Here is a 24,090-nt window from a genome sequence, read left to right on the forward strand (position 1 = left end):
GAGCGCTGATTGATACATTTACAATCTTTTAGCTAGACACAGAGTGCTGATTGGTGCGTTTACAATCCTCTAGCTAGACAGAAAAGTTCTCCAAGTCCCCGTTCAACCCAGGAAGTCCAGCTGGCTTCACCTTTCAAGGTCAGGAGATGGAGACCATCTTGGCTATGTCACCCTTTTTTATGTTGTGTTTTGTTGAATGGTAATACAAGGTTGTTGAATTTAGTTATTTTTTTCTACATCAAGATAAAGGTCATGCGGTTTTTCTCCTTTTTTGATGACAAGGTATATTACATTGATTGGTATTGATGTATTAAACTAACTTTGCATTGCAAAAATAAATCCCATTTGTTTATAATTTTTTCACAATACTGCTGAATTTGGTTTGCTAGTATTCTGTTACAGATTTTTGCATCTATATTTATCAGGAATATTGGTCTCTAGTTTCTTTTTAGTGGAAAAGAAAGCACAGATTTAGTCTAAGAGGACCTGCATTAGCTTTATTCCAAAGTCAATTTAGGAGTGTTTTCTTTATTTTTCAGGAAGACTTTTGGGATTGGTGATACGTATTCTTTAGATCTTTGTGTAATTCTTCAGTGAAGTCATGTGATCACAGACTTCTTGGTTGGAAAGTTTTAAAATTATGATTCAGCCTCCTTACCTAGTTATAAATCTGTTCAGATTTTCTAATCCTTTATTATCTAGTCTTGGTAGATTGTGTGTTTTTAGCAACTTACGTTCATTTTTTCTAGCTTATGTAATTTAGTGACATATAGTTGTTCAAAGTATTTTCTTAAACTCCTTTTTTTTCTGTTTGCATTGGTTGTATGTCCTTTCATTCTTGTTTTTAGTTATTTGAGGTTTTATTTTTTTCTTCTTTATGTAAGTAGTGGTGTCAGTTGTGTTGATCTTTCAAACAGCCTCCTTTTAGTTTGGTTGATTTTTTTTTTCTTTTTTTTCTATTCTGTATTTTATTTATCTCTGCTATGCTCTTTCTTCAGTTAGCTTCAGGTTTAGTTCTTTTTCTCCTTCTTTAAGATTATAGTTAGGTTGTTAATTTCAGATTTAATGCCAGCATTTACAGGTATTAAAGTTATAAACTTTAAAACTATAAACTTTCTTCTAGCATTGCTTTTGCTGTGTCCCATCAGTTTTGGTATGTTTTCTTGTTAATTTTTCTCGAGATATTTTCTATTTGTCATTGTAATTTTTCTGACCCATTGGTTCAGAACGTTTTTTAAAATTTTCACGTATTTGTGGATTTCCAGTTTTCTTTCTGCTGTTGATTCTATTTTCATTCCATTGTTTTCTGAAAAGATACCTCCTGTGGGTTTCTGTTATTTTAATCTTATTAATACTTGCTTTGATATGAGATTTGTCTTGGGGAATGTGCTGTATACACTTGAAAAGAATGTGTATCCTGCTGTTTTTGGGTTAGTGTTCAGCATGTGTCTAATTGTTTTATTGTTCAGATCCTCTATTTCCTTGTTTAATTTTTTTTTCTTTGGTCTGGTTTGGGTAGACAGTGAGTTAGCGAAATTTCGTACTGTTATTGTGTTACTATCTATTTTTTCCTTTAATTCTATCCATATTGCTTTATATATTTTAGAGCTCTGCTTTTTGTTGCATATTTACAATTTTTTATCTTCCTAATGAATTACCTTTTTATGATTGTGTTCTTCCCTGTCTCTTGTGGAATTTTTTTATTTAGTCTATTTTGTGTGATACTATTATAACAAACTCTGCTCTCATGTGGTTATTATATGCATGAAATATCCTTCTCCATTTTTTTCACTTTGAAGCTATGGTTATTCTTTGATCTCAGAGTCTATTGTAGGACCTTGTGAGTCTCTTACAGGGAGGGATAAGGTTGAACTTGCTTTTTTAACCTTACAGCTCATCTATGTGTTTGATTGGAGAATCCATTTACATTTAAAGTAGTTACTGAAAGGAAAGTATCTATATTGTCAGTTAGTTACCATTATCCTGTATTTCTTGTGGCTTTTGGCTTATTTTCTCTTTTACTGCCTTTTGTGTTTTATTTTTTGGTAGTGATATGTGGTTTGATTCTCTTAATTTTCATTGGTATATATTCTGCAGATATTTTGTTTCTGGTTATAACTGCAATAGGATCTTGTGATCTGTAGAGAGTTACATAGTAAACTGATGTAACTTCATCTTTCTCCTCCCTTAAAAAAAAAAAAAAAAAAAAAAAGCACTCCACAGAAAGCTTGCCTGTACTTTTAGGGCAATTGGTTATCATTTCTAAATCATAAAACCATCCTGACTCAAAGCAGCTTGGATACAAGGCAATCGATGAGGAAAAGGAAAGACATTGCCACTTTTTCAAGAATTTTCTAGAAGAGGAAGTTCAGATTTTGGTGACTTTCAGTAGGGAAGCCTTGAGCATACTTTATAGTCTATGAAAAGTGAATCCAGGAAGAAATTGAGAAAATAGAAGATTAGAGCAAGTTTTTTTCATATGTGGTGCATATATGTGGCATCAGAAGCCCAGGTAAGGGACAAAAGGAACAGACATGAGCAAGTTTGGAGTGGTATAGAGTGAAGTGGCTGGTTTCTTTCTTAGTTGCAGGAAAAACTTACTTAAGTAGTTTTTATTAGCAGCAGAACTAAAATAAAAAATGGTAGGGAGTTTTTTTAGTTTGTTTTAAAGCATGTTTCATATAAAACATTTTGAGTGAGAATTTTTATGTAGCAAAATCAATGAAAGAGAAGACTATATGATAAGATGACCATATAGAGGTAGATTTTTGTGTATGTATATACTTCATGTTTGGTTTTTGTCCATTTTCTTTTCAATCCTACCCTTATGGAATAATATTAATTTGTAACTTGGTTTTTGATTTTATTTATTAAAGAACAATATATGTCTGACTTAAGTGTTTAGTTACCAGTCTTGAGTTTTTTTTGACGAGTGTTATCAGGAAAAACAGAATAGTATTGCACTGTTATAATTTGTTTTGTCTTGATTATTAATGAGATTGAAAGGGCGTATGTGTAGTGGTTTAATCATGGCAGACTTCCTGTGTTAGAATCCTTTTTTCCACTATGTACTGATGTGAGCAATTAACTTTTTTTTTTTTTTTTTTTTTTGGACAGAATTTTGCTCTTGTTGCCCAGGCTGGAATGCAATGGCGCAATCTCGGCTCACCGCAACCTCTGCCTCCTGGGTTCAAGCAATTCTCCTTCCTCAGCCTCCCGAGTAGCTGGATTACAGGCATGCGCCACTATTCCCAGCTAATTTTGTATTTTTAGTAGAGACAGAGTATCTCCTTGTTGGTCAGGCTGGTCATGAACTCCCCACCTTTGGTGATCCACACGCCTCAGCCTCCCAAAGTGCTGGGGTTACAGGCGTGAGCCACTAGGCCAGGCCCAGCAATTTGCTTTTTTTACTCTCTGTTTATGTTTACCTGTGAAGGATTTGTTCTACTAAATGGATTTGTTGAGTGAAATTAAGTGTTTCACATAGTGCCTGACTTCTAAAAAGTGCTGTTAAATTTGTTATACACATATTTATTTTTTTTTTTTTATTTATTTATTTTTTTTTTGAGACAGAGTCTGGCTCTGTCGCCCAGGCTGGAGTGCAGTGGCGCAATCTTGGCTCACTGCAAGCTCCGCCTCCCGGGTTCACGCCATTCTCCTGCCTCAGCCTCCCGGGTAGCTGGGACTACAAGCGCCCGCCACCTCACCCGGCTAGTTTTTTGTGTTTTTTAGTGGAGACGGGGTTTCACCATGTTAGCCCATGTTGGGATGGTCTCGATCTCCTGACCTCGTGATCCGCCCGTCTCGGCCTCGCAAAGTGCTGGAATTACAGGCTTGAGCCAGCGCGCCCGGCCTATTTGATTTGTTTTACTTTAACGTTTTATATACTGTGCCTTACTCTCTCTCTCTCTCTCTCTCCTTCCTTCCTCCCTCCCTCCCTCCCTCCCTTCCTTCCTTCCTTCCTTTTTTTGGGAATGTGTTTTGGACACAGATATCACTGATTATTCTTTTCTACCTTGCTTTGATTTCTAGTGTTAGTTTTTTGTTTTTGTTTTTTCTGATACTGAGCCTTACTCTCTTGCCCAGGCTAGAGTGCACTGGCACGATCTCGGCTCACTGCAAGCTCCATCTCCCGAGTTCACGCCATTCTCCAGCCTCAGCCTCCCGAGTAGCTGGGACTACAGGTGCCCACCACCATGCCCAGCTAATTTTTGGTATTTTTAGTAGAGACGGGTTTTACTTCGTTAGCCAGGATGGTCTCGATCTCCTGACCTTGTGATCCACCCGCCTGGCCTCCCAAAGTGCTGGAATTACAGGCGTGAGCCACTGCACCCTGCCTCAAGTTTTAATTTTTGTGGAAACCTAGTTCTCAGTCAGTGACACAACAGATTAAGCTTGGAGATTTTGAAGAAGTACCAATTATTAGGTCTCAGATGTTTTGCTGTGTTTGGTCTACGCTGGAACTTGGGCATTAGGAATCCTCTAGAAGTACTTCAGGAAATGCTAGTTTGCAGTTTAGGATGAAAACCACTGGACTAATGAATATGGAATGTAAAGGATTTGGTGGCATTTTCCCATACTCCTATCAGGTTGCAGTGGACCGTCACCATTCAATTTCTGTGTCCTGTAGTCCTGTTAAGATTCTTTGAATATACTGTTGTTTCTCCTAAAGGACTGTTGAAAAAGAGTTGTCAAAAGTGGAAACCTGAGGTCACTTGACAGATTTGATGATTTTGGAGAGAACTATGGTATAGTTTAAACCCGTCCAAAGAAAAATTACCCCAAAGTTTTAAATTTTATATTTAAATCACTTAAAAATTATCTTAAAAACCATTTATAATGCTCTCTGTTGACTGTGCATTGCCTTGAATTCTTTGTAAAAATGTAATACTAGTTTCCTTGTGTTTAGGTATTAAATTTTCACAGTATATATAAGGCAGCAATTGATAGGCCTTTCACAGATTCTTCTGTAAGTTAAAAATGACAACCAAGAACCTTACTTATTTTTCTGGAATGTTATATTATTTATTGTATGTTTCCTGGCATTACTGCTTGTACAATAGTATCAATTTCTTAAGGGGAGTAAAACTGTTAATACAAATTTAACTTTTTATTTCTCTCACTTTTATAATCCTCTGTTATTGACTGTGAAGACTGGTGATGTTACTATACATACTAAAATTGTAATCATTTCTTATTCATCTTTTTTTTTGGAGACGGAGTTTTGTTCTTGTTGCCCAGGCAGGCTGGAGTGCAATGGTGCGATCTTGGCTCACTGCCACCTCTGCCTCCCAGGTACAAGCTATTCTCCTGTCTCAGCCTCCCAAGTAGCTCGGATTACTGGCATGTGTCACTACGCCCAACTGTATTTTTTTTGTACTTAGTAGAGATGGGGTTTCACCATGTTAGTCAGGCTGGTCGCAAACTCCTGAACTCAGGTGATCCACCTGCCTTGGCCTCTCAAAGTGCTGGGATTACAGGCATGTGCCACCGTGCCCCGACTCTTACTTGTCTTTTTAATATGTAGGCCAGTGGTACCTTTTTCCTTTTAGGTTATGAAATGTTCTCTGCAAGATGTTCAGTGCTTGAATCGGAGATTTTTAAGACTGACATATGCTGGTACTTCATCTTCTATAAGTGGTCTATAATTTCTTCCCTTAGGACAACTACATAAAGAGACAAAATAGCAAAGATCTTTCTGTGTCAAGTATGACAGCCATCACTCATGGCTCTCCAGTAGGAGGGAATGACAGCCAGGGCCAGGTTCCTGATGGACAGTCTCAGCATCTCTTCCTACAGAACCAGGTAGGAGGAGTAAGACTGTGTTGTTTTGGGTACTGTGGAATACAAAAAGTGAAACGTGTCCTAAATGATTTGTAAAGTAATCATAAAATATGTGGTTATTTTAAGGTACACATGAAAAGAGTGACTGTGGGCTGAGTGTGGTAGCTCACACCTGTAGTCCCAGCATTTTCAGAGGCTGAAGAGAGGATTGCTTTAGCCCAGGAGTTCAACAGCAGCTTGGGCAACATGATGAAACCCTGTCTCTACAGAAAATACAAAAATTAGTTGGGCATGGTAGCACATGCAGACAGTCCCATCTGCCTGGGAGGCTGAGGCAAGAGTATCACCTGAGCATGGGAGGTCAAGACTGCAGTAAGCTGTGATCAAGGCATTGCACTCCAGTCTGGGTAACAGAGTGAGACCCTGTCTCAAAAAAAAAAAAAAAAAAAAAAAGTGACTCTGGCTCTTAGTGAAAGGAAACCTTGATTACTGTACATGGTTGAGAATGTAGCCCTGTGTTTTTCTGTTTCTAAGGTCCCATGTGAATCTGAGGGCAAAAGTATTCAGTTAATCATTGTAACCTTAGTTATAAGTACAGACATCAGGCAGCTATTTATATTCAAGCCCCACTTTATAAGATTATCTTATGACTCTAACTGCTATAATATCTAAGCCTCAGTTTCCATATCTGTAAAACAAGGATAAGTAAAATAATATTTCTAAAAGGTTTAGTTAACATAGATTTAATATCAAAGTTCTGTGCTGACCTATTTGGAAATAATTACTTCTTTTACTATCCTGGTAGATTTTTTGTAAGATACATGAAGCTTCTAATGTTAGTAATTTGCCTTTACTTTTTCTTGCCTTTTTTCCTAGGGTGAGTCATTAATTGCATTGAGTTAATGTTTTCGGGGTTTTGGCTTTTTAATTCCCATTTGTGTGTTTTTTCTTTCTTTTTCTATGACTCATTATTTTGCTTTGTGTAGGTTTTGTTTGCCACTCATTTTCTAGTTCCTTGAGGCAGTATTTTGTTGATACTTGGGTTTATGTTCATGATGTATATTGGTCTAGTTTTCTTGCGATATATTTGATTGTTGGTATGAGGGTAATGCTGACCTCATAGAATGGCCTAGAAAGAAAGTATTCCCTTTGCTTCCATCTGGTGGAAAAAAATGGTAGAGAATTGATAGGGTTTTATTTTTATATATTTGAGAGAATTTACCACTGAGCCTTTCTGGGTGTTGTGCCTTCTGTTTCAGAAGACTGTTATTTATTGACACTTTATTTAGAAAATATTGCCAATTCAAATGATCTGTTTCTTTTCTGAGTTTTGGCAGATTGTGTCTTTAAAGGAATTTCTGGTAGGCATAGAGTTGTTCGTAGTATTCCTTTATAATCTTTCAGTGCAGCAGCCCCAACCCTTTTGGGACCAGCAACTGCTTTTGTGGAAGATACTTTTTCCACAGATGGGGGCACGTAGAATGGTTTTGGGATGATACTGTTCCATCTCAGATCGTCAGGCATTAGTTAGATTCTCATGAGGAGCATGCAGCCTAGATCCCTCACACGGATCCAGTTTACAAAATGATTCAGGCTTTTGTGAGATTCTGATGCGTCTGCTGATATGGCAGGAGGCGGGCTCAGGTGCTAATGCTGGCTTGCCTGACACTCACCTTCTGCTGCACAGCCTGGTTCCTAACAGGCCACGGACTGGTACCAGTCAGTATGTGACCTGGGGTTTGGGGATCCATTAATGACTATGGCATCTGTATTATATGTCCTCTGTTCCAATTCTGTAATTAATAATTTATGTTTCCTTTTTTCTTAGCCTGACTAGAGGCTTTTTGATGTTTTCAAGGAACCAGCATGTATGGTTTTGCTGATTTTTCTGTTAATTTCTTGTCATTTTCATTCCTGCTGTAGTTCTTTTCTGCTTACTTTGGAATTAATTCGTAGTTTTTGCTACTTTTTTTTTAACGGAAGGTTTAATTATTGATTTTAGATGTTTCTTTTTAATATATGCATTCAGTGGTATAAATTTTTGTCTCAGTTCTGCTTTTGCTGTATTCCACAGATTTTAAGTTGAATTTTCACTTTGTGCAAATTTTATTTTTATTTCTCTTGAGCTTTCTTTCTCTCTCCCTTTTTTTTCTGTTTTAGATGGAGTCTTGCTCTGTCACCCAGGCTGGGAGTGCAGTGGCGTTTGGCTCACTGAAATCTCTGCCTCCTGGGTTCAAGCGATTCTTCTGCCTCAGCCTCCTGAGTAGCTGGGATTACAGGTGTGCACCACCACACCTGTCTAATTTTTGTATTTTTAGTAGAGATGGGGTTTCACCATGTTGGTCAGGCTGTTCTCGAACTCCTAACCTTGTGATCCGCCTTCCTCAGCCTCCCAAAGTGCTGGGATTATGGGCAAGAGCCACCGTGCCCAGCCCTTTCTCTTTCTAAATAACTCATGTTATTTAGAAGTGTGTTAGTATCCAAACATTTTAGGATTTTACAACTGTCTTTTAGTGATTTCTGTGTCAATGTTATTGTGGCCTGAAAGCATGTGTTACATTATTTTTATTTTAAATTTATTAAGGTGAGTTTTATGGTCACTGGGCGGGTTATCTTGGTGAATGTTCCCACTGCACTTAAGAAGAAGGTATACTCACTGTTGTGGGGGAAATAATCTAAAGATATCAGTTAGATCCAGTTAATGGATGATGCTGTTGAGTTTTTTCTGTTTCTACTGATGTAGTCTGCTGGATCTGTCCATTTCTCATGGAAGGGTGTTGAACTCTTCAACTATCTTAGTGGATCAATCTAGTCCTCCTTGCATTTCTATCAGTTTTTGCCTCACATATTTTGGGGCCATATTGTTAGGAGCATATACATTAAAGATATTTCCAGCTTGTTGAATTGACCACATATATTACGTTCTTCTTTGTACAATTCTCCTTCTCTGAAGTTGACTTTGTGAAGTTAGTATCTCTGAAGTTGACTTTGTGAAGTTAGTATGGCTAATTTCCCTTTCTTTTGTTTAGTGTTACCTTGGTATGTTTTTCTTCATTCCTTTAATTCTGATCTACATCTTTGTATTTAAAGTGGGTTTCCTATGGACAGCATATAGTTGGCTTTTGTTTTTTGATCTACTCTAATAATCTTTTAATTGTATATTTAGGCCATTGATATTGAAGATGATTATTGATATAGCTGGGTTAGTATCTACACTGTTTGTTATTGTTCTCCCTTATTGTTTATTATTAATTTGTGTCCATTTTTTTTGCCTTTTGTGGTTGTAATTGAACATTTTATATATTTTTTTCTTTTCTTAGATTAATCATAGACTTTTATTTTTAAATTTTATAGTGGTTGCCCTAGAATTTGCAATATGCATTTATACCAAATCCGTAAGTCCGCTTTCCAGTGTGGAGTCCATGTGCTGTCATAACAAAATATCTGTAATTGTTTCCTCCTGTTCTTGTATCATTGCTGTCTTTCATTTCATTTTTACATAAGCTGTAATCCTTGAATACATTGTTGTTAATGCTATTTTAATTTAGTTTGTTATTTTTGAGACAGGTATCGCTGTCAGCCCAGGCTAGAATGCAGTAACATGATCTTAGCTTACAGTAGTGTTGAATTCCTGGGATCAAGTGTTGTTGCCACCTTAGCCTCCAAGGTAGCTAAGACTACAGGCATGTGCTAGCATATCTGGCTCCTTTTTTTTTTTTTTAATTTTTGTAGAGGATCTCACTATATTTACCAGGCTAATCTCAAACTCCTGGACTCAAGCAACCCTCCCACTTCAGCCCTCCTGAGTCACTGGTATTACAGGCAGAAGCCACTGTGCCCAGCTGCTAATTTTATTTTAGAGAAACCATTATGTCTGAGATCATTTAAGATAAAAAGAGTTTTTATGTTATCTTCACGCATTCATTACAGAATGCTTTTCTTTTGAAGATGTTTCTGTTGTATATCATTTTTTTACTGTCTCAAAAACTTGCAGAGCAGATACATTGACAACAAATTCTCTTGACTTTTGTCTGACCAAGTTTTTATTTCTCCACTTTTTAGGTATACTTTTGCAGAATACAGAATTCTGGATTGGTAGTTGTTTCCTCGCAACACTTCTAGATATCTTATTCCAGTCTCTTGCTTGTATGATATCTTAGACCAAACCCAGTGTAATTCTTATCATTGCATTGCTTATAGATAAGATGTTTTCCTGTAGCATCTTTCAAACCTTTTATTTTTGATTTTCTGCACTTTGAATGTATTTCTAGGTGTACTCTTTTTGTTTGTTGTTGTTGTTTGTTTGTTTGTTTTGGCATTTATCTAGCTTGGAATTCTCTGAGCTTCCTGAATCTGTTGTTTATTGTGTGGCACTAATTTGGGGAAATTTTTTTTTTTTTTTTTTTTTTTTTGAGACGGAGTCTCGCTCTGTCGCCCGAGGCTGGAGTGCAGTGGCCGGATCTCAGCTCACATAATTGCTTCTGGTTTTCTTTCTCTTTTTTTTCCTTTGGCTATTTCCATTACATGTAAGTTGTTTCATAAGACAATTATGAACGACTTACATGTTCATAAGACATGTAAGTTGTTTCATAAGACACACACACACACACACACACACACACACACACACACATTTTTTTTGAGATGGAGTCTCGCTGTGTCGCCCAGGCTGGAGTGCAGTGGTATGACCTCGGCTCACTGCAACCTGCACTTCCCAGGTTCAAGTGATTCTCCTGCCTCAGCCTCCTGAGTAGCTGGAATTACAGGCACGTGCCACCATGCCTGGCTAATTTCTGTATTTTTAATAGAGACAGGGTTTCACCATGTTGGTCAGGCTGGTCTCGAACTCCTGACCTCATGATCCACCCGCCTCGGCCTCCCAGAGTGCTGGGATTACAGCCACCATGCCAGGCCTACTTTTTTTTTGTCAGCCTGTTTTTCTCTGCTTTTCAGTGTTCAGATCTAATTTTTTTAATGAGTGCATCATTAAAATGCACAGGAATGAAGATGTTCTTCATTCCTGTATCACCTTGATTCTTTTTTAGAATTTCTCTCTCTGCTTACATTAACAATCTTTCCTGTCATGTCATCTGCTTTATTCATTAGAGCCCTTGGTGCATTAATGGTAGTTATAGTTCCATCTGATAAATCTTTTTGTTTGGAGACGTGCTACCACGCTATTCCCCAGGCTGGAGTATGGTGGTGGAATCTTGGCTCACCACAATCTCTCCCTCCTAGGCTGAAGCGATCCTCCCTCATTAGCCTCCCAAGTAGCTGAGACTATAGGCATGTGCTATCACGCCTGGCTGATTTTTGTTTTTTTTGGTGGAGATGGGGTTTTACCATGTTGACCAGCCAAGTCTTGAACTCCTGGATTCAAGCTGTCCACCTGCAATCACTTCCCAAAGTGCTGGGATTACAGGCTTGAGTCACTGTGTCTAGCCTCCGTCTGAAAAACCTAACATTCCTGTTAAATCTGAGTGTGAATTTGATGCTTGCTCTGTCTCTTCAGTTTTTTTTGCCTTTTAGTATGCATTGTAATTTTTTCTTGAGAGATGCACATAAAGTACTATGTAGAAAGGAACTTTGGTAGATGGGCTCTAATGTACTGGTAAGGTATTTGGGGAGGGGAAGCAGTCTGTAATCTATATCATTAAGTCTCAATGTCTTTGTGAGCCTGTGGCCATTGGACTGTGGCTTACATGGAACATGATGGGTATAGGGAGCTGCAATTGGGGTTTTTAATTCTACCATGTAGAATGCTATAGCAGGCTAGAGTTGAGTATCTTTTTTTCCTTTAGGTCACTTAGGCATTAAAAAACCTTAGTAGGATAAACTAGTTTCTCTTGAGGGCTTACTTTTAATAGAACAGAATGTTCTTCTGTATTTCAAAATGGCTACTTTGCATCTTTCCCTCCAAGAAGCTCAAGGGGACTTTTCAGGGAAAAGTTAAAAAAAAAATTGTGCATTCCCATAAAATTTGGCTTCTTAGTAGGTTTTTGTTTTTGTTTTTGTTTCTTGAGATGGAGTCTCGCTGTGTCACCCAGGCTGGAGTGCAGTGGTGCGATGTCGGCTCACTGCACGCTCCACCTCCCAGGTTCAAGCAATTCTGTGCCTCAGCCTCCCAAGTAGCTGGGATTACAGGCACCCACCAGCAGCCCTAGCTCATTTTTGTATTTTTAGTAGAGATGGAGTTTTACCATCTTGGCTAGACTGGTCTTGAACTCCTGACCTCATGATCCACCCACCTTAGCCTCCCAAAGTGTTGGGATTACATGCATGAGCCACCATGCCTGGCCTCTTAGTTTTTAACTTGCATTGCATACTTCCTACCAGGAGCCTTCAGTAATTCTTTAATTACTGGTTAGGTTTTCATACTTTGGGACTGGTTGCCACAGAGGTTTAAGATCTACTCAGATTGTCTATTTCTTTATAACTTGTTCCTGGTGTATATTGTATGTTTCTGGGAATTTGTTTTTTTCTCCAGGTTATGCAGTTTGCTGGGATACAGTAGTTTATAGGATGCACTGATAATCCTTAACTTTTTTTGTATAAAATCTATAGTAACGCCTCTTTTGTTTCTAATATTAATTATTTGGCTCTTCTTTTCTTAGTCAATCTAGCTAAAGGTTTGGCAGCTCTTTATCTTTTTCAAGAACAGAATTTTGATTTCATTGGTTTTTCTTAGTTGTTTTTCTATTCTCTGTTTTGTTTACGTCTGTGCTTGCTTTTGCTTTAATGTGTCACTTAATGAAGGCATATGTTCTGAGTAATGCATTGACAGTGATTTCACTGTCTTGCAAACATCACAGTGTGCTTACACAAACTTGGATGGTATAACCTACTATACATGTAGGCCAGTTATTGCCTTAGGTGACTAACCTGTTAGCATGTGTTGAATATGGCAGGTAATTATAATACAGTGGTAAGTTCTAAATAAAAAAAATTTAGTAAAAATGGAATATTACAATATTATGAGATGACCATTGTATATTTAGTTCATCTTGAATGAAATGTTTTGTGGAGCATGGATGTATTTTGTTATTCTTTTAGTTCTTTAAGGTGCAAATTTTGGTTGTTGATTTGAGATCTTTTTTTAAAGTGCTTTAGGGTTCCCTCAGCACTGCTTCTGCTCTATCCCATAAGTTTGGTATTTTTTCATTTTTATTTGCCTCACATATTATAGTTTCTATTGGACTTCTCGTCTTTGATGGATGGGCCATTTAAGACGTATTGTTTAAATTCTACTTATGTATGGATTTTGGGGGTTTTTTTTCTGCTGTTGATTTCTTTTTTTATTTTTGAGGCGGAGAGTCTCGCTGTGTCACCCAGGCTGGAGTGCAGTGGTGTGATCTCAGCTCACTGGAAGCTCCACCTCCTGGCTTCACACCATTCTCCTGCCTTAGCCTCCCAAGTGACTGGGTCTACAGACACATGCCACCAAGCGCAGCTAATTTTGTTTTTGTATTTTTGGTAGACAACAGGGTATCACTGTGTTAGCCAAAATGGTCTTGATCTCCTGACCTCATGATCCGCCCACTTCGGCCCCCCAAAGTGCTGGGATTACAGGCGTGAGCCCCTGTGCCTTGTCTCTTCTGCTGTTGATTTCTACTTTTATTGTATCCTGATCTGAAAAGAAACTTTTATGAGTTAAGTCTTCCTATATTTGTTAAGATTTATTTTGTGGCATTATGTGTCCTGATGAATGTTCCATGTGCCCTTGAAAAGAATGTGCATTCTGCTACTTTTGTGAATGTAGAGCAGGAATCCCCAGTCCCAGGTCGGACCATTACCACACTGTGGCCTGTTAGGAAGCGGGTCGTACAGCAGAAGGTGAGCATCAGGCAGGTGAGCAAGCATTGCCATCTGAGCCCCACCTCCTGTCAGATCAACGGCAGCATTAGATTCTCGTAATATGTAGGTTGCATGCTCCTTATGAGAAATCTAGATTCTGATGATCAGGTTTCATCCCAAACCCTTCCACCCCTCGACTGGCTCCATCCATGGAAAAATTGTTAATTGTTGTTAATGTCTTACTGTGCCTAATTTATAAATTTAACTTTATCATAGGTATGTATGGATAGGCTTGACTGTGACTGTGGTGGGTTCATTTCCACAGTGGTTTACTCACATGGCAGATGGGTAGAGGCCTGTTTCTTACCATGTAAATCCCCTCATAGGGCTGCCTGAGTGACTTCAGACATGGCGGTTAACCTTTGCCAGAGAAACTGATCCAAAAGAGAGGGAAGAAAAAGCCATAGTACCTTTCATGACCTAGACTCACAAGTCGCATTGTCATTTCCACAGTATCCTGCCTGTATGTTCTAGGTCAGAAACACACCTAAGGGTTAACATTCATATAGCATCATTAATCTGAAAGTTTGCTTATATTATTATTACCTTTCTATTTTAGAGAATATAACTGTTTTCTCACTGGCCAGAATGGGGTTGGTTAATTCAAGCTTAGAGACTGTTGAATCAGAGATAGGTAAGATTCAGTGGTCTTCTATTTTGTTCTTACTTTCCAATAGACTATAGTGGGGCTCTTTCCATTGTTTCAGTGAAACAGTGCTGAAATGTCTCACTCTCTTCTTTGGAGGTCTCCATTAGGTTTTATTATTCCCATCTATGGCACTTAAACATCCAGAATATATCCTAACAGGAAATCAAACATTCTGCTTCAAGCCTTGTAAATAATGTGTTAAAGTTTTACTGAAGCTTATCTTCCCACACTTTCTGTGACTTTCCACTTGCATCTGCCGTGGATTTTGAGCTAGTTCTAAGCTTGCTGTCCATATCCATTGTAGGCAGAATTGTATTGGAATGAAATCATTAATCGCAGTTATCTTGTCTGTATGTTTCTGGAGTATTTTTTCTTACCCAGGTACCTTCTGCAGTTTTTTAAACAATCAGTTAATTTTAGCCACTTTTCAGTTACAGAGAGACACAGTAATCTGTTGCAAATACCACATCTGACTTGGAAGTTGAAGCCCACATGGATGTGCTTTTTGTTTCTCTTGCTTTTGAAATTTCTGTTCGTTTGGCTATATGCAGTAAACGTCACTTGGGATGCAGTATATACAAATACTGGGTTTGACAAATGAAAGACTTGTAACCACCAGTATAATGAACATGTAAAATACAAAAATCTATTTGCACTGTCCCTGTATATTTAACTCTTCCCTTTTCAGTTCCTGGCAAATGCTGATCTGCTTTTCATTTGTATGTTTTGCCTTTTTCTTTTTCTTTTGATTCCTTAACTAGAGATGGGGTCACCCTATGTTGCCCAGGCTGGTCTCAAACTCCTGGGTTTAATTGGTCCTCCCATCTTCACCTCCCAAAGTGCTGGTATTATGGATGTGAGCTACCATGCTGCATAGTTTGTTTTTTCTAAACTCTTGTATAAGCATCATGCTGACTTAATCTTTTGATATTTGGCATTATGCATCTAGTATTCTTCCATGTTGTTAATGTTGCAACAAAAGTTTTTTTCCTGTCAATTGCTGAGTAGTATTTTATTGCATAAATGTACTAGTTCGAAACTGTAATTTCAGTTTCTGAGTACAGACTTGTAACCACCAGTATAATGGTTCTGAGTACAGAAACTGAAATTTATAGTTTTAAAATCTTGCAATGAAGAAAACATCAGCAAGTTCTATTAAACATTTAAGAAATGAGGTCAATTCTATACAGTCCTCTTCCAGACATACTTTTCAATTTAATCTTCCTAAACCATAATTGGTATTTGTAAGGAAGAAATTTATATGTTGCTTAAGTTAAATATTTTAATCTCTTTAATTATGAGGTGTTAATTCTTGATGTTTTGAGGAATCCAGCTTTATTGCCTTTTCTTGTTTGTCTCTCTCAAGAGAAACTGAGGAAGAAGAAAAGTAACAGCAATAGGAACCTGTAATCCCTACTTATGAATTTTTGTGTCTAAACTATTGGTTATTATTAAGGAATGTAGAGTTTTTTTGGAATAGGTTGTGAATCTATAATTATCTATAATCTATAAAAATAAGTTTAAAAAAGCAGGTTTCTACAGAATTTATGTAGTATGTAGTGAAACTAATTTATTAGAAGCTAAATTGGTGAAGACACTAAAGTAAACACAACGGTGCATGTAAGGGTGAAGATTAGTGCTACCTTTTATAATGTAGTTTGGGAATATAGTCTTAAAAGGAATTGTTTATCCTGTTGAGTCATTTTACTTCAATATCCTATCCTTAAGGAGATATTCATAAGGTTTATTATGAGTGTATTTATTAACAGTAAACATGACAAAAACATACCCTCTAATTTTTGCTTAGTCAACTCATGCAATAATTTGTAGCCATTAATGTTTTTTTTTTTTTTGAGACAGAGTCTTGCTCTGTCACCCAGGCTGGAGTGCAGTGGCGCAATCTCAGCTCACTGCAAGCTCCACTTCCTGGGTTCATGCCATTCTGCCTTAGCCTCCCAAGTAGTTGGGACTACAGGTGCCCACCACCATACCTGGCTAATTTTGTTTTTGTATTTTTAGTAGAGACGGGGTTTCACTGTGTTAGCCAGGGTGGTCTTAATCTTCTGACCTTGTGGTCCTCCAGCCTCAGCCTCCCAAACAGCTGAGATTACAGGTGTGAGCCATCGCACCTGGCCACCATTAGTTAATTTTTAAGATTCTTAATCACCCAGGCACAGTGGCTCACTCATGCCTGTAATCCCAGCACTTTGGGAAGCTGAGGCAGGTGGATTACTTGAGGTCAGGAGTTCGAGACCAGCTTGACCAATATGATGAAATGCCGTCTCTACTAAAAATACAAAAAATTAGCCAGACGTGGTGGCAGGCGCCTGTAATCACAGCTACTTGGGAGGCTGAGGCAGGAGAATTGCTTGAACCCAGGAGGCAGAGGTTGCAGTAAGCCGAGATTGCGCCACTGCACTCCAGCCCAGGCAAGACAGAGTGATACTCCATTGCCGCCACCAACAAGAAAGATTATTAATCATGAGGGAAAATACTTCTATATTAACCTTATTAAAATTTAAAAAGATAAACAGTGTGACCCTAGTTTTATTAAATATTTGAGCATATATATGGACACTTAAAAATAGATATTTTTCCTTAATCTGTGGTTTAAATTTGGAATATTTAATTTTTAATTAAGACCTCATCACCTGATTCTTCCAATGAGAATTCCATAGCAACTCCTCCCCCAGAGGAACAAGGGCAAGGTGATGCCCCACCACAGCACGAAGATGAAGATCCTGCATTTCCACATACTGAGCTGGCAAAGCTGGATGACATGATCAACAGGTGCATTTGTTTGGATTTGTTTTATTAACGGATGCCGTAAACTAGAAAAGCAAAACTACTTACTACTAGCATTGCAACTAGGAGTAAATGAGAAAAAGAAAAAAGTAGCTTGTAGTGTCTCAAGTCTTACTCTTTTAATAGTCTGAACATTTTAGTCCTAGCTGAACACTTTGCAGCTCATTGTACTTAGTGCAGGCATTTCTTGTGGATTTTAAATATTGGAAGGTAATGACAATATGAATACAGTTTCAAATTAATGATGCTCTATGAACCCTTCCTGTGTTTGTAGCCTAGACAAATAGGTAGGTGTTTTGTTTTGAATGTTCACAAACATTTCTCTTTGATAACAACTTCGTACCAGAGTTCTGGAGAACTTTTCTCGGTTGTGGAATGTCCATTTGCTACAGCAGGGACTTTATTGCAGAAGGTTGTATTGCTTCTTTCTCTGTTTTGTTTAGTGGTTGCTGATTTCTGTTAGAGTGTGTTTTTCATAAGGACTAGAGAACTGAAACTGTTAGTAAATCCTTAGTGGCAGGAAGAATTTTTTTGTGTGTCTATGTAAAAGCAACAAAAAGGATAGAATCAGTTTACCTTTTTTTATTTTTATTTTTATTTTGACACGAGTCTCGTCTCTAGGCTGGAGTGCAGTGGCCGATCTCAGCTCACTGCAAGCTCCGGCCCCGGTTCACTTATTCTCCTGCCTCAGCTCTCGAGTAGCTGGGACTACAGGCGCCACCGGCCCGGGTTGGTTTTTGTATTTTTAGTAGAGACGGGTTTCACTGTTAGCCAGGGATGGTCTCCATCTCCTGACCTCGCGGATTCACCTGTCTCGCCTCCCAAAGTGCTGGGATTACAGACTTGAGCCACTGAGACCTCGCCCAGTTTCTACCTTTTAATAGATTATATGTATTGAGGCATCTTTTTAAAAATGAAAACAGGTATTTGGGAATTTTGCTGTTTCTTAGTATAGGGATTAAGGAACAGATGAAAGAAAGTTATTTCAGGGGAGTAGTGGGGGTTAGTCAGTAGACGTAGTTGCAGAACGCTGAACTTTTTTTTTTTTTTTTTTTGAGACGGAGTCTCAAGGCTGTCGCTCAGGGCTGGAGTGCAGTGGCCGGATTCAGCTCACTGCAAGCTCACCGGGTTCACTGCATTCGCCTCAGCCTCCCGGAAAGAAGTTTGGGACTACAGGCTCACCACCTCGGCCTCCTGCTATTTTTTGTATTTCTTAGTAGAGACGGGGTTTCACCGTGTTAGCCAGGATGGTCTCGATCTCCTGACCTCGTGATCCGCCCATCTCGGCCTCCCAAAGTGCTGGGATTACAGGCTTGAGCCACCGCGCCCGGCCTGAACTTTTTATAAAACTAAGGAATGTACCAGGTGAGTGTGTGGTGCCCTTTGCATCACTTTTTCATGTAGGAGTGTACTTAAGATGGCATAGAGGCTTTCTGTATTGCCTTTTGATATAGGAATGTACTTATGACAGTAGGTTTAGAGGCTCACACCTGAGACATGATCTTTAGGAAAAGGTGAGATAAATGTCTTGTTGAGATCTCCTAATTTCTTTTGTCTTTGTGAAGGGAGTAAAAGAAAACATTTGCCACACTGTATCCTTTTACTAGTAAATATGAGCCCCCAAAGAGCATTTTCCTACTAATAAATTGTATACATTTAATTGATAATTGAATAGGTTAGTTTTAGTGTTCTATGGAAGCTATTGAAAGAATTCCCTGCCATTGCTGTATCTCATTTGACAGTGCCTAAAAAAAAATTTTGTATGTAGACACAATAGATGTCTTTTAATTTTGCAATGTAGATAATTTGCCCACTTCCTTTTAAAAGTGTTTATGGTGAATATAATATAGTTGGAATTTCTCACTTTTTCATAGTAACAGTAATTATGGTAGGTAACTTACAGTGTTTCATTAATGTGAAACCAGTAAAGCTTCTTTTTGTTTTATAATAATTCTTAGGCCTCGATGGGTGGTTCCTGTTTTGCCAAAAGGAGAGTTAGAAGTTCTTTTAGAAGCCGCTATTGATCTTAGTGTAAAAGGTGAGTTTGGATGTACATTTTCTATAAGTATTCCTATATATACTTACACCTTGTTTTTAAAGGCTTTTCGTCCCTCTGCTATAAAGGTACTGTTTATTCCTAGTTTATAATATCTCACAAATCTTCCAGGTAAGGATTATTTTACATATATACATGCATATTATGTATACTTATTACATATATACATACACACAAACAAATATACATACTTCCCTATAGTAAAGGTCCATAGAAATCTGTAGATAGCCTTTAGAGATACTTGGAGCCATTTAACTATTATATGTAATTTTATATGTCTAACCGTATTTCTAAGGTGAGAATATATATTTTTTAATTTTTTTTTTTTTTTTTTTAGACAGAGTCTTGCTCTGTCCCCGGCGGGAGTGTGGTGGCCGGATCTCAGCTCACTGCAAGCTCCGCCTCCTGGGTTTACGCCATTCTCCTGCCTCAGCCTCCTGTGTAGCTGGGACTACAGGCGCCTGCCACCTCGCCCAGCTAGTTTTTTGTATTTTTTAGTAGAGACGGGGTTTCACCGTGTTAGCCAGGATAGTCTCGATCTCCTGACCTCGTGATCTGCCGTCTTGGCCTCCCAAAGTTCCGGGATTACAGGCTAGAGCCACTGCGCTCGGCCTATTTTTTAAATTCTTAAAAAGATTCTTATCCAGAAGTTAGAAAATATTTTCCAGAATATGATAGTTCTAAAGTCTGCTATATAAAGTAATGTACATTAAAGCATATTTTACAATTTAAAAAGTACTGCATAGAGGTTTATTGTATGACATCACATTTGGTGACCTTTTTATACTTAAGTCACATGTGATTGAGAAATATGTTAATTTGTGTTTGAGAAATACGTTAATTTGGAAATAATTTTGCCAATAATTTTTATTTTATTATTATTTTTTGAGATAAAGTCTTGCTCTGTCACCCAGGCTGGAGTCAGTGGTGTGATACCAGCTACTGCAACTTCCGCCTCCCAGATTTAAGTGATTCTCCAGCCTCAGCTCCCCGAAGTAGCTAGGATTACAGGCATGAGCCACCACACCTGGCCAGCCCCATCTTTTTTTTTTTTTTCTTAACGTGGAAATCAGTATTTCACTGATACTGAGTGTATATGTTTAATAAACTGTCTAGCTTACATATTTAGCTTTTTTTTTTTTCTTAACACAGAGTTGAAGGGTTTTTCTCAAGAAGAGAAAACTCTTAAAACATGAAGCCTTAATTTTTTAAAAAAACAACCTGTGAAGAAAATTTGATATTTTTACTCTCAGCCACAAGTACAAGCTTTGGGTATGAATGAAGCATTTTGGATGATTTTGTTGTAATAGTAGGTGCAGTAAAATTAATGGATGAGCAGATTTTGTAATATTTCGTGTTTATTTTTATTTATTTATTTATTTAATTTTTTATTTTACTTTATTTTATTCTTTTTTGAGGCGGAATCTCGCTTTGTCACCCAGGCTGGAGTGCAGTGGCGCGATCTTGGCTCACTACAAGCTCTGCCTTCAGGGTTCACGCCATTTTCCTGCCTCAGCCTCCCCGGTAACTGGGACTAAAGGCGCCCACCACCATGCCGGGCTAATTTTGTTTTTGTGTTTTTAGTGGAGACGGGGTTTCACTGTGTTAGCCAGAATAGTGTCGATCTCCTGACCTCAGGATTCACCCGCCTTGGCTTTCTAAAGTGCTGGGATTACAGGGGTGATCCACTGCCCCTGGCCAATATTGTGTATTTTTTTAAAGGAGTTTTGAAGGCTGTTAAGAGAGGTTAGAAGTATTTAATTTTTGTGCCATTCAACAGGAACTTAACTGTCAGTGTTGTTAGACAAATTTTTAATTCCTTTGGTATTCTGTAAAGTGTTTCTGTTGCTGAGTCTGACTCCGTGGTGATACTGATACTTTCATTTAATAACTATCCTACAGTCATTTAAAGACTGTCATGTTGTTTTATTGATCTTACCAATATGTGATCTAGTGACCTCTGAAAATATTTTACCAGATTGAAAATGTTTCTCCTCATTTAAATTTCTTTTGTTAATTGCATATTTATTCATTAATTGAGCAAATGTCAAGGACTTCTGTACTGGGTATGTTCTAGGGTCTAACACTACAAAACGAACAGAAACTGGAAATGGTATTTCAGTTTATAGCATTGATATTCAGTGGATGTATGTCATTTGCAGGGACTTTGCCTCTGTCATTTTTTTCTGGGATCATGATTACTGTAAGATACTGTAAGATTAAACTAGTTTAAATGATAGCGTAGTATGTATATAATTCAAATAAAAATATATATCCTTGTACATATTTAATATGTTCTGAGTTGCTTGAAGAGTTACAGGTTTTCTGGCTGGGTGCAGTGATCCTGTAATCCCTGTAATCTCAGCACTGTGGGAGGCTGACGCCAGAAGGTCACCTGAGGTCAGGTGTTTGAGACCAGCCTGGCCAATATCGCAAAACTCTGTCTGTATTTAAACTACAAAAAGTAGCCAGGAGTGGTGGTGCATGCCTATAATCCCAGCTATTTGGAGGCTGAGGGAGGAGAATTTTTTAAACCTGGAAAGCGGAGATTATAGTGAGCCAAGATTGTGCTACTGTACTCCAGCCTGGGAAACAGAGCAAGACTCTGTTTCAAAAGAAAAAGGTTTTCTTTTTTGATGGAGGCACTTGGATCTTGCTTTTCTTAAATCAAGTAAAGGTAAAAAGAAGCGAGAAACTTAGGATTCGTCTCTTAAATTTGATGATAAATGGGTAATTTACCAGGAAAATCAGGTTTTTTTAATTGTCACTTTTTAATTTTCAGTTTTTGAACCGTATTTCAGTAATTAAAATGCTGTGAAATGGTTCAATTCCCTGTCTACTAGTAAACATTCTTTAACTCCGATGTCATATTTTCAAGCTTTCAATTCATTACTTGATTTGATGTAGTTTACACAACTGTTTCTAAAATTTACTGAATATTATATTTCATTCCTTTTTCTGAAATCCCATGTTTTTTCACCTTTTTAACATCTTATAATGTCATGTCCCATTTCAAAAGCCACAACACTATTTGTGAATTGGAGACCATAATAGTTTGTAGCAATTTATTATGTTTAATCATGTAAGTGGCCAAATAATTTTTTTTTTTTTAACATTCTTTGTTTGGCTCTTGTTTTAGGCCTTGATGTTAAAAGTGAAGCATGCCAACGTTTTTTTCGAGATGGACTGACAATATCTTTCACTAAAATTCTTACGGATGAGGCTGTGAGTGGCTGGAAGTTTGAAATTCATGTGAGTCTTGTATTTCATTTCTGGGACTCAGATTTACATCCCGTGGATTCGTTTTTGAAAAATACTTCAGTGCGTAACATATTAACATATCAAGTCTGCTGATAGATACTGCATAATGGAAGGTTACCATGGTCTTTAAAAATGAGCTTGTAGTTTTGATTTAGTAAACCTTGGTTTAACCTGTCCCCTGAAATTTCAATGACCTTGTAACCTTACACACAATACAGTGTATTTAATCAATTGCATGATAGTGTTGATTGGAAGAGGCCCTACTATTTTGTACCACTTGAGATAAAAAATATTTAAGCAGATTCTCACTGTAGCTGGGATAACAAAGGATGTAATTTCAGTGCAAATGTAAATGGTAAAGAAACTCACTCTGCACAAATGTAAAGCAAAGAAACTATTTTCCAGAGTGTAATAGTTCTAAAGTCGGTTATGTGATGTGCAGAGAAAGAAAGAAGGAAGATTGGTAGAGAAAGAAGACCCCTGTCTTGAAAATTTAGACCAGAAACCAGTACTCACATAATTTTGTAATATGAGTTCAGACTTAGAGTTTTGATGCCAAAAGAGTCAAATAGAATTTAATATATTCTCAGCTTAGTAGTATCTTCAAGTGACGGGTAAAAGGAAACAAGTAATCTCAGGTAATACTGTAAGTCTGATACCTGGATATATATGGCAGTCTGCCAAGTATCTTGATTCTAAGATCCTTTCATATTCCAGAGATTTTAAAAGTTACAAAAAATAAGGTATCTTTACTGAATTACTGTACATACTTCAGGCCTCTGGTTCTTATTTAGAAAATGCAGTTAACCAAAAGTTATGAATCAAATACATACTTTTTGATGACCTCAACCTAAAAAATACAACTTAGATATTTTCCACAAATGACCATGGCATACATATGCCAGCAGCTCTGAATAGACCTGTAACTTTTTCTTAGGTGTGGAAATTGAAATTTTGAAAATATTTCCTCTTAAGTAGAAATTCCAGAGAGAAAAGTGGAAATTTATGTGTGTTCTGTGGACATAAAGCAGAAATAGACAAACTGTGGTACCTACTTTGTTATCTTTCTCAAATAGCTTTTGAAATTAGGTTCAAATTTATGAAATAAATATTAATTTATCTTTATCAGTGTATTACTTTGATCACGATATTAGTGAAATAAGCCAAATTAAGATGACCAGTGCAGAAAAATGGAAAGAGATTATTAACAAAAATTAAATGTGTTTGAAATTGCAATGTTTTCTTATTATAAACTGTATTATATCCTATCCATGTAACAGAGATGTATTATTAACAATACTCATCGCCTAGTGGAGCTTTGTGTGGCCAAGTTGTCCCAAGATTGGTTTCCACTTCTAGAACTTCTCGCCATGGCCTTAAATCCTCATTGCAAGTTTCATATCTACAATGGTACACGTCCATGTGAATTAATTTCCTCAAATGCTCAGTTGCCTGAAGATGAATTATTTGCTTGTTCTTCAGATCCTCGAACACCAAAAGTGTGTTGGTTTGTTATTTTCAAGATTAAATATTAATTTTTTTGTTTGTATTTGCCACAAACCGTTAGTGAGGTGAACCTCTCTTTAAATAATAATCAACAAGTCAATACATAATCTTGTTTTTTTGTGGGATTCTGTTTAAAGGCCTGTTATTTAATATGTATAGCCTTGAACTCATGGTC

At 37.5% G+C, this 24,090-nt stretch overlaps 1 protein-coding gene across 21 annotated transcripts in view; it reads left to right on the forward strand.

Moving 5' to 3' along the window:
• USP9Y (ubiquitin specific peptidase 9 Y-linked) overlaps positions 1 to 24,090 on the forward strand; it is a 209,435-nt gene that overhangs the window by 41,294 nt on the left and 144,051 nt on the right. For 12 of the 21 annotated variants that reach the window (XM_031661065.1, XM_031661067.1, XM_031661064.1 and 9 more), the window contains 5 exons: positions 5,662 to 5,805; positions 16,929 to 17,077; positions 19,051 to 19,130; positions 22,288 to 22,400; positions 23,690 to 23,908. In XM_031661065.1, coding sequence (XP_031516925.1) covers positions 5,710 to 5,805; positions 16,929 to 17,077; positions 19,051 to 19,130; positions 22,288 to 22,400; positions 23,690 to 23,908 — 657 coding nt within the window. In that variant the 5' untranslated portion in view covers positions 5,662 to 5,709. Of the gene's footprint in view, positions 1 to 4,278; positions 4,970 to 5,661; positions 5,806 to 16,928; positions 17,078 to 19,050; positions 19,131 to 22,287; positions 22,401 to 23,689; positions 23,909 to 24,090 lie in introns of those variants that run through there. The other 9 variants (XM_031661077.1, XM_031661078.1, XM_031661079.1 and 6 more) reach the window with 6 other exon arrangements.

This window comes from Papio anubis, chromosome Y (genome assembly GCF_008728515.1).
Source record: "Papio anubis isolate 15944 chromosome Y, Panubis1.0, whole genome shotgun sequence".
NCBI lineage: Eukaryota > Metazoa > Chordata > Mammalia > Primates > Cercopithecidae > Papio > Papio anubis.